Source organism: Lactuca saligna, chromosome 2, assembly GCF_052625555.1.
Source record: "Lactuca saligna cultivar CGN05327 chromosome 2, ASM5262555v1, whole genome shotgun sequence".
NCBI lineage: Eukaryota > Viridiplantae > Streptophyta > Magnoliopsida > Asterales > Asteraceae > Lactuca > Lactuca saligna.
Window position 1 is genome coordinate 133,738,390 of NC_136418.1, and position 11,530 is coordinate 133,749,919.

The 11,530-nt window shown below is 30.8% G+C and overlaps 1 protein-coding gene across 1 annotated transcript; it reads left to right on the forward strand.

Annotated features, from left to right (window-relative positions):
• Positions 1-5,835: 5,835 nt before the first annotated feature.
• LOC145031683 (receptor-like cytosolic serine/threonine-protein kinase RBK1) lies at positions 5,836-9,662 on the forward strand. The gene is made up of 7 exons (XM_078980286.1): positions 5,836-6,053; positions 6,150-6,629; positions 8,060-8,317; positions 8,447-8,601; positions 8,692-8,907; positions 8,975-9,124; positions 9,230-9,662. Exons 1-7 carry the CDS (start codon positions 6,047-6,049, stop codon positions 9,389-9,391), a joined length of 1,428 nt encoding a protein of 475 aa, XP_078836412.1. The 5' UTR covers positions 5,836-6,046; the 3' UTR covers positions 9,392-9,662.
• The last annotated feature ends 1,868 nt before the right edge of the window (positions 9,663-11,530 follow it).

Below are 11,530 nucleotides of genomic sequence, written 5' to 3' on the forward strand. Positions count from 1 at the left end.
TTATCAACCACACATAATAATTGCATAAAATAAACAAAACAAACATACATAAAAAAGATATGTGCATAAACATAGACAACTAATGACATTTTTTGTGAGCCAACACAAAAAATGTCAAGTCCATTCCTAAAGGGACATTTAAAGGTAGGACTGTTCATCATTTGGATAAAACCGAATTGTTCAATTAGACAAATTGGTTTGGACTATTTGGTTCGGATATTCGGATTTTTGGATTGGTTTTCAACAAAACCGAATTACTGTTTTGGATTTCGAATTGGTTTTGGTTTATAAAATATGAAGCGAATAATCCAAAAAAAACCGAATAACAATTTATTATTTATTTATTTTTAATATAACTATAACTATTTATTATGTTTATAATTTATTTTTTCAAATAACTTTAAAAAGTTTCATCTAATAAAAAACGTTAATATGCATTTTCTCTTAAAAGTTCTTTATCTATTAGATATTAAACTATAATATACATTCTTAGTAGTTTATAGATTTTAAATCACAACTAAATATTTTTTTTTGCTTCTTTCTATAAAAATTGGAGAATATTATAATTATATGTCTTTTTAAAATGTTTTAGTTTTTGAAAACCGAATTATAAAAACCGATCCAACCAAATTGTAATGGGATCGGATCGGATCGGATTTGATTTTAGTTTGGATTATTCGGATCCATATTTTGAAAACCGAAATCAATTTGGATTTACTTAATTGGATCGAATCGAACCGGTCCATCCAAACGAATACCCTATTTAAAGGAACCAAAAATATTCTTGTAATATTTTTGTAGAAGCTCTCGCTTGAGTAAACACTCATTGCTTGCAAAATATTTGAAAATCTTATTAATATAACATGGAAATCAAATATCATCTCACATTTTGTTCATATTAATCTTTCTACTCATTAAATTAAAACAACTATCAAAATCAAGAAAGAAATTAATAAAGCAAGTTATCAAAAAAAGATTAATAAAGAAAATTAATAGATATCATATGTCATTATTTTATAAAAATAAAAAATAATAATAAAAATAAAATATAAAAAATATTTAATTTTTAGTATCATTTCATAATTATATAAATAAATAAATATAAAGCTGTTAAATAAAGCATCAATCTTTGACTCCTGAAAGCTGCTTCAAATAATAAAAAATTAAAAGAATTTTGACTTCTGAAATCAAATGCCATCTCAAGGACCAAGGCCGTAAAATGGACATTGGACAATACTGAGAAAGCATCTTGAATTTGAATTAATTTTGTAAATAAAAGTAAAATTGTCATTAGATTAATTACTGTTTCTTCTTACCGATTTAATTCTTATATTTCCAAAAATGTATTATTTATATTATTTATGTAAAAACTTTCTGATTTTATTAAAATATTTATCAATTTTTAATTTATGAAATAATACTAATTTTTTTTTTTGACAAAACAAACGATTATCTTTGTATATTTGATTTAAGAAAATCTTCAGAAAAGTCCTAAAATTTTACGCTAATTTACGAAAAATTCTCAAACTAAATTTTGTTTACGAAAAAGCATGAATTACCGGTAAAAATGACGATTTGACTCATTTTTTTCCGTTTTACCGGTTTTATTACTTACCTGTTTCACTAAAGTCTCATTATTTTACCCTAATTTACGAATAAGTCCCAAAATAAAATTTAATGATGATTTTGCCATTTGCTCTATGTAACATACATTTTACCGGTTTCATTGTTGATCTGGACGTTTAGTCATTACATGAGATGATGAGATGGATATGTAGAGTTATATAATGCTATGTTTAGCATAAAACTTGATATCCTGATGTATTGTATATCTTTTTGGAACTTAAAATGCATCCAACGAAGACTACAATAATTACATAAACTAACAACAACTGCATTATTTTTTACGTTTATAAGAAATATCATATTGTCTATCTAATCTTATGTAACCCAATATATTCATCTCATCATACATCAACTCATTTTCTGCCTTTTTTTCTTGGAAACACACATTTTATTGCTTTCATTGCTGACATAGATACATAATCATAAATGAGCTGATGAGATGGATATCAAAATTTACAGTAAATGTGACATTATACAACTCATTGTATTCATCTTATCAGCTAGTTTAATAACTAGGTGTCTAAGTCAACAATGAAACCGATAAAATGTATGTTAAATGAAGAAAATGGTCAAATCATCAGTAAATTTTATTTTGGGACTTATTCGCAAATTAGGGTAAAATAATGAGACTTTAGTGAAACATGTAAGTAATAAAATCAGTAAACCAGAAAAAAAAAAAATAGTCAAAACGTTATTTTTACTGGTAATTCATGCTTTTTCGTAAACAAATTTTAATTTAGGATTTTTTTTTTGTGAATTTTAGTAAAATTTTAGGACTTTTCTGGATATTTTTCTTTGCTTTACAGCATATACTACACACCGTTTAGAGTTATTGTTTTTATTATTTTTTATTTATTTATTTTTTATTTTATTGAATTCTAAACTAATATATTCTATAAATTCCTTAGTTGTTTTGATATTGATAATTTGGAATGTTTATACAACACTAAAAGAAAAATCAAATTATGCTTAAATTAAATAACGCATTTATATGATATTTTGGAAAATAAAATGACTATACATATGCACACTCAAAATGACCACATTTGTTAGTTTTTGTTCTTACGAGAGCTTTTTGGTTAACGAGTCAAATTTCGTATAAAGGTCTAGAGTTTAAACCTTACACATCTAAAATAGTACTAATGTTCAACTAAGTAAGCATTGGACGAGTGACGCAAACAGCTTAGATAATACAAATTACAATTTCTTTTTCAAAAATTAACATAGAAAAATCTATATTTCTTTTAGGATTTTAGTCCCTATGTTTTAACCAATTTCATACTTACCCAAAACCGAAGGTGGAAACTCGAGAGATCACATCTAAGCATATTGGGTAAAGAGCATAGGATATGTTAAACAAAAATCTACAAGTGAAATACCCAAAACACCCTCACATATACAGTTTTGTTGGTTTATATCGTTTTAGCCTCAGTTCATACAAAGCGTGAGTTACGCCAACAATCATGCACGTGGTTGATAAACTGAAAGTAGTCTTTTCTACTAAAATAATCTAATATCTTATAAGTTTAATAAAATAAAGTTAAATATAATTAGATACCAAAAATTAAATATATTTGTATTAAGTTTTGAAAGTTATGCATTTGAAAAGAGCGGTACTTCCTCTTGTCTTTTTCATCAATCAACTTAAATTATTTTTTTTATCTTCATTATGATTATCTTCTCGATTGAAATAAAGGATGTAAATGTCTAAACATATAATTTTTAAGTAGATAAATAAAAAATATCCCATTTAAAAATAAAAACTTTAAACTATAATAAGTCTTATCGAAACTTAAAACAATTGTGTAAATAAACAATTCAATGAAAAAAAAATAGAAAAAACAAAATGGACACAATAGTGACCTATGAGGTTTCGGGTCGCTCAAGAGTTTCTTCTAATGTCTCTCCTCAATTGTAAACTTTTCTTCGGTTGTATATTTTATAATTGGTTTTGGTAAGAATGAGGCATGGTGAGTTCGTAATTTTATACAAATAAATGTTCATCAAAAAAATACATTCAAACCATGTGTTTTAAAATAGAATCATGTGGTATAACTACAATGCGATAACATATGTTAGGGAAACTATTGTATAAAGAGAAAAAGCTAAGGACTTGCTTTCTTTCCCACGTCGTACAACACATCCATCGTATAGATATCTAGAGAAAAGAGCCAATACCTAACTCTCTTATCATATAACACAACACATATATCATGCTACTATGACATATTAACCCCCACATGGTTACTATTAAATGTATGATCAAAATGCACATAACAATATTTTCATTGAATTGATTTAGCAATCCTATGGATTTCACGCTCATCATAAAGACATACTTGAATTAATATTAACTTTGTCACAAATTTACATTATTAGTATTTTCTACATACAATCGTGAAAATCACAAAAAAAACCATCTCGTATATATTTGTCCCTAATGGAATTTTGTTGTAACATCCTAAAAAGTAAGGTTCAGGTAAATCTGATTAGTGTCACGAGACCCCTAATAAGTAGCTCCATGTAGAATTTGGATGAATTTGTACAAAAGTTCAAGGTTTTGTACCAATGCACCTAAGGTGTTGTATATGGGGACACAAACCATTTTAACCTAATTTGGAAGAAATTACATAAAACAAACATGTGGTAAAATTGAATGTGTAAGTGCTTAATGCACCAAAAAGTTAAAATGTTGACACTACGATGTCACTAATGTGAGTAGTTCTACTACATTTCCATAGAAATAAACCAAGCCCTAGTGTAGTTAAATTAAGACATCTTGGGATAGTTTCATAAACACGTGGAAGATATAACCCAAAATCATACAACAGAAGAAAGAGACATTCTGGTCAAACTACAAGTATCAACAACACTATTAGGAATCAAGAATATTATAGCACACCAATAAATACTGAAAATATGTCGAGATTTTTTAGTTTAATTTTTATCCGCAATATGTGATGTGAAAAACAAAAGGACATATAGATGGAAGCATTCGGTTTAATTTTAAGAGTTTTAATTTGCTTCATTAGTGTCTCAACATATTGGTCGATTTGCACTAGACAAAGATATTTGAGAATGGATTGAGAAGAAATAGAAATGTAAATGAAGAAGTGTAGTGAATGTTGGTTGTTGAGAGGCATGATTAAAGAAGCCACATAAGAGTGCATGGTGGTTGAAAAAGAAAGAGGTGATGACTAATGCAACAAGTGTTAGATCGAGGGAGTGAGAGTTGGGGTTGTTTGTGTAGTCTTCATTAGTAAGGGTATGTAACGGTTTATCTTATATTTTGTTTTTCCATCATACAAGAAATCATTGAGTTTTGTTATTAGGTATTGATATAACTTTTTTAAAACTTGATATATTTTATTTAAATATATAATTATATGCTTCTTTATTATGTATACAAAATTATAGCCTTAAATTACTCTTTAAAAACAACATGACTTGTCATAACATGTATGACTCACATCATTTAGAAACCTGTTAAGAAGGGTAAAAGGTCTTCGGTAACTGAACTTGACAATCGAAGAGATGGAAGATGTAAGATGATTGTTTGTGGTGGGATCCACATTACAATATAAAATATAATTTTAACAATAAAATAAAATAAAAAAAACTATGAGCAAAATAATCATATATTTAACATTTTATTTTTAATCAAATTGGGTTAATGGATTAAATCCGCAATAAATGATACCATGGGGCACTCATTAACCAAATTCAAAGATGAATTGAACCTACTATACCATATGAAGTTACCATAATAAATATGAAAAAAGAATTAAAAGCATACAATAAGGTAAATAAAGTTTACAAAGTTAAAGTAGACGACCCAAATTAGAACGAAACATTAAATTAACAAAAAAATACATAGTTAAAATTTCAAAAACAGAATATCACAAAACAATACACATCTGAAATTTACATTACATTTGTCAATCATAAAATTTGACTTTACAAATACATTTATTCGAAAAATATTTCTCACACAACAGATGTCAATCAAATAATATAAGACGAATTATGTGGACATTTAATTTTTAGAAATGAATTATGTGAGATTTTATAAAGATTGTTATTAAATGTGAAATTACCGACTCCACATGACATTGAATAGGGTGAAATTGGCGCCGGGAAAGGGTTATGGAAAGGCACAATTACAAAAACCCTTTTTATTGGAGAAGGTGTATAAATATGGACACAAGATTCTATTCACCCCCCAAATCCCCTCTCCATTCAAAGAATAATTTCCTCCCACGCCTTCCTTCTTCATCTTTCCACAGCATTTCCGGCCACCGTCTCCTCCGCCGCCGCGTCCACAATAGGGCGGATATGGACCAAGCGCCTTATTAAACTTTTATGTTTGAAGAAACTGATAGTTTCAGATTTTAAATTTTGATTTCACAGGAACCCAATAATGAACGGTGATTCACGTCTTCTGATTTTTATAGTTTTTGTGATAATTCTGTATTTGGTAGGAATTTAATCTCATTCTGTTTTGATGATTTTTTTGGTTGTAGACGAAGCCCCTAAAAATGAAAAGGTTATAGAGATCGAAGATGGTGATGATCACGAGGACCAATCGTCTCCGAGAGGCGTGTTGGAAATTCCTGTATCTGGTTCGGATTCCGATAATCAGAGCAGCGTAAGCCGGAGCCTCAGCAGCCGCGGTTCGTCTTTCAATGATAAATCTCCGGAGGGAGAAGTTGATTGCGGTGGAGAGGAGGAGGCTGGCGGCGGCGGAGCGGGGGTCGGCAATCCTTCGTCGACGGCGTGGAGGAATTTGGTTGATAATTTGAAGTGGAAGTCGATTAAGAGGCTATCGACGTTTCCGTTGGTGGCTGGATATGAGCTTTCGAGGAAGAGTTTGATGAAGAGATTAGCGAAGAATCATAACATCGAAGAGGCGATTGATGGCGGGAATTGGGCAGTTCCGAAACCGTCGTGGCGGAATTTTACGTTGGAAGAACTTGCAGCCGCCACCGATAACTTCAGCTCCGGTGAGATTCTTTTCGGCGCACCTCTTCATATATCTTTATTTATTTCCCCAATAAAACTTAAATTTTCAAATTTGAAAAATATAATATTATTTTTACTTCATAGGAGGACTAACATTTTCCATCAAATTTGCATTATTTACTTATAATTATTAGTCTTGTTAAATTTAACTTATTTTCTAGTTATTTTATTTAATTTTAAATTTGTAATGCTTGTCAAATAAAAAACTAGTTTTTTTAAATAGTTTTAGTTAGCAAGCCAAGCAACCGTTTTTATTTTGCGTTTTATATAATTAGAGTTCTTATGAGTTTATATTTGCATAAATCGGTACATTCTTACTAAAAAATTAAAAATAAATCCATGCAACTGATTTTAGTAGTTTTCATAGTATAAAATTAAGGAGAAAAGAAAGGTCAAACGATGGGATTTAATAAAGTTGACTAAAGAGGTGTCTAGTCCACATCTTGGCTCACACTTTTATGGATTTTTGGTTTCCATTTTTTGATTATTAAAATTGGATAGTTTGAATTTTATTTTATTTGTATAATTAAGTAGTCATGAGGGATGCATGCTTAACCTATCAACAACCATCCATTTTAGGAAACAAATTACTAATTTTTACAAACCTAAAATTAAACCTTTTTTAATTAATCTTCTCTAAATTTAAACCATTTCACTATACTTGCTCCATGTATTATAATACTTATCATATTCCTTCATTCGGTTCCCGTTTCTTATTTGAAAAATAAACATGAAAGTTGTCCATAATATTCTTTACTATTTATTTATTATGGACAAATTACATTAAAGCTATTGTACTCTAGTAATTTTGTGATTTAACCATTATATTACAATTTTGTCAATAAAAGTCATGAAAGTTGTCCAAAGTGTTTTTACTTTCTACTTATTTATTTACATTGGACAAATTACATAAAATCTAATATATTTTAGTAGTTTTGTCAATTAAAATCACTCAAGCTTACCTACTATAGTAGGTTAAAATTTCTACAATAGAATCTATTGTCAAAGTCTTGATTTGGTGAAAGTGTTACCGTTTAAAAAAATTATACTTTGATATTAAATATTCTAGTAAAGCCATTAAATGTTTTTGACAAAAATATAATCATTAACCCATATAATTAAAAATTGATCAAAATATAATGACTTTTTCTCGATGCTATGTTTTTGCTATTTATTATTCATAATCAAAAATGATATTTTGATGAGATCACAAACAAAACAAGTACAACTCTTTCACTAAAAAGTAGGTCCAACAACACATGATAGATATATCAGATACTGTTGTCAAATAAATATAAACCTAATTTCATAATTGTTTCTAGCACGTTGACTCTTTGACTTTACTTCAAATTTAATTTCATCTTACAAAATAAAATCAAAAATCTGTTTTAACTTTTTATTTCTAAAATAGATAATTTGGTGGGACGAGGGGGGCATGCTGACGTGTACAAAGGACGGTTACCGGACGGCGAACTAGTGGCGGTGAAAAGAATAACGAAAAAAGAGAAAAAAGACGAAGACAGAGTCGGCGACTTCTTATCGGAGCTCGGAATCATCGCTCACATCAACCACCCAAACGCCGCTAGATTGATCGGATTCAGCTCTGACACTGATCTGCACCTTGTCCTCCAATTCGCACCTCATGGCAGCCTTGCAACTTTACTACACAGTAAACTTTTCATCTTTCTCCTTACGCCTTTTTCAATCCTTCGATCAGTCACATCAACTAGCTAGGGTTCTACCAGATCTAGGTTTAGAGCTCACGTGATCGATCTAATCCTATGTGTTTTGTACACAGATGGTGAAGAGCGATTAGAATGGGGGTTAAGGTTTAAGATCGCGATCGGAATCGCGGAAGGTTTGCAGTATCTCCATTGCGAATGTCACAGACGCATAATTCATCGAGATATCACAGCTTCAAACATTTTGTTAATGGAAGACTATCAACCACAGGTTAATTTTATAATTTTCCCTTTAATTACCTCCATCGACGCAAGCAACCTTTTACTCCTCGTTTAATTAGGTGATCATATGATTGTTCAGATCTCTGATTTCGGTTTAGCAAAATGGCTCCCGGAGAAATGGGTACACCATATTGTTTCCCCAATTGAAGGAACCTTCGGATACATGGCGCCTGAGTATTTCATGCATGGAATTGTTCATGAGAAGATTGATGTGTTCTCTTTCGGTGTTCTTTTGCTTGAGCTTATAACCGGTCGTCGTGCAGTTGATTCATCTCGACAAAGTCTCGTAATCTGGGTAAGGTTAATTTGGATACATTGAATTCAGATAAGGAAATTGTTATGTTGAATATGTGCATATGTAGGCAAAACCACTTCTTGAGCAAAGCAAGATGAAAGAGCTTCTGGATCCACGTTTAGAAGACGATTATGAAATGATCGAACTGAAACGAGTGATGTCAGCAGCGTCAGCATGCATTCATCATCTTCCAAACATGCGTCCAAACATGAAACGGGTAATTTGATTAATTTAATCAATGGTGAAAGAAATTAAACTCCTTGAAACATTGATGATCCATGGAAACTCAGACACGTACATTTATTTTATCTTTGTGGTGCAGGTTGTGGAGATACTTAAGGGTGAAAGCAAGACAGCTGAAGTTAAACAGAAAACGGCAGGAGGAAGGGCAGTGCTTTTAGACGCTTGTGATGTGGATAATTACAATTCTACCACGTATCTGAAAGATCTTAATCGACACATGGAGCTTGTAATGGATGAGTGATTGATGGTTTTTGGTTTTTTGTTTTTGTTTTGTGTTTGAAGCCAAGGTGGGTGGGTGGGTGGGGGTGTGTATATTGATGGATGGGGAGGGTGGTGGGCTTAGAAGAGAGAGGTTGTAGTAGTTGTTGGTATAGATGAGGAAGAAAAAGTTGTAAAGCATGTTTTAATTGTGTTAATATGGGAGATGAAACTTATGGATATGGAATCTTATTAGTCCCATTTCAAATGGTATTAATATGGAATATTCACTAGTTTCTAATTTTCTTTAGTAACATTTGAAACTTTAATTTATAATAATTAGGTGTGAGATCATTACATGGATTTATTAAAAAAAATTAAATATGAAATTTTAACATTTTGAAAAGTTTAAATTTATAAGAAAAATAAGAAAGTTTTGAATTATTAAAATTAATAAGGTTTTAATGTATTGAAAACATTACATATATAAACTTTTTCTAATAAATATATTACATATATATTATCTTACATATCAAGGTTGGATCGCCTCTTGAGCCAACAATATTAAGCTGGATCATTCCCTTTGGGCCTAGAATATTAACTGGACTGCTCGGGTGTCTTGGTCTTCAGCACACAGTTGGACCGCCTTCAACCCATCCATAAGATGCTGACATATACATGTAAATAACAAATGACAAGTAATTATAACATATCTACATGTCTAACAATTCACTAGAACATACTAGCATCCTAACATACAAATAATCTACTGTAGTACAAAGTATAGTGATATAGCTTACCTCACAAACAAAGCAATAAACCTTTATAGCTCGAAACATACGAAGGTAGGCACAACAACCACCTAAACATGTATTCATAGCTCAAACCTTAACCTATGTGACATCTACATTTTTACGGCCAGAAAAAACCGATTTGTTTATGCTTTGTTTTATAAAATTAGAGTAATCCTTTGATTAAAAGAGTTGTAGAATTTGTTCCAAAACAAAATATGATAAGAATTTTTCAAAACATTTGTTAAAAGAAACGTATTTTCATTAAATAACAAAATCTCGGGAAGTCATGTTCCGATACAAACAAAAAACATAAACAATATAAAATAGACCTTACAATAGTTATTTATAACTACTGATCTATAATCCAAAAGCTGTCGTCATGTCAATCAACTTATGCTCTTGTGGCACTACCTGTAATTCAAAGGAAACTGAGTGTGTCGGGCTTGGGAGCCTTGTGAGCATATAGGGTTTTCAACCCACAATAATATAATTATTATATTTAATCATCAAACAATCAACCCAATTACCCATTCCCACCATCTCATTTATTTCTTAAGGATTTACTTTAAGAATCATATATCCTTCATTCATTCATACCTAAGGATGAACCTAAGGAATAGACACAAAGTCTATTTCTACCAAGGTTTATACAACAGGCACTATGTCGCATAGTCGCCAGGGTTTATTTAACAGAGATTACGTCTCATAGTCGCCAGGGTTTTTACAACAGGCACTACGTCGCACAATCGCCAGTGTATATTTATAAGGCACTAAGTCACATAGTCTCCATGGTTTAGGCACTAAGTCTCATAGTCGTCAGGGTTTTTAGAGTACATTGGTACCCATCAAGTGCACAACACCTATAAGTTGCGAGCCTGATAGTGTTCCACTGGACTGTCTAGAATAGTTCATGCTTCTCATCTCGACTCTGCTGAATGATGGGGCCATCGTTTGGGTAAAGGTTTCCTTCATTTTTCACCTGTCACCCTCATCTCATGATCTATATCACATTTCGTCTCATCAACCAACTCATCTTTTATTACACACCAACTATTTCATCTACCCATGTTCTACCCAACATATTTGTGGATATAACATACATATACAGTTTAAATCATTTAAAACCTATATAATACATTCATCCAACACCCATCTCAAGTAAACAAACAATATATAAACACATAACACGTATTTCATAGCAAATACTTCATATCTCTGTTTTAGAAAAAAGTAACTACACACTCACTTGATTAGACGATGCTCGGACAAAATACTGCTCTTCAAGTACAATTCTTTTGATGTAATCGGGATATCTTCACAAAAACCGGGCTTCTCGCGGGCAGAGTTTCGGCACGAAACTATTTTCTTCTCGGGATCTTTGGAGCTTC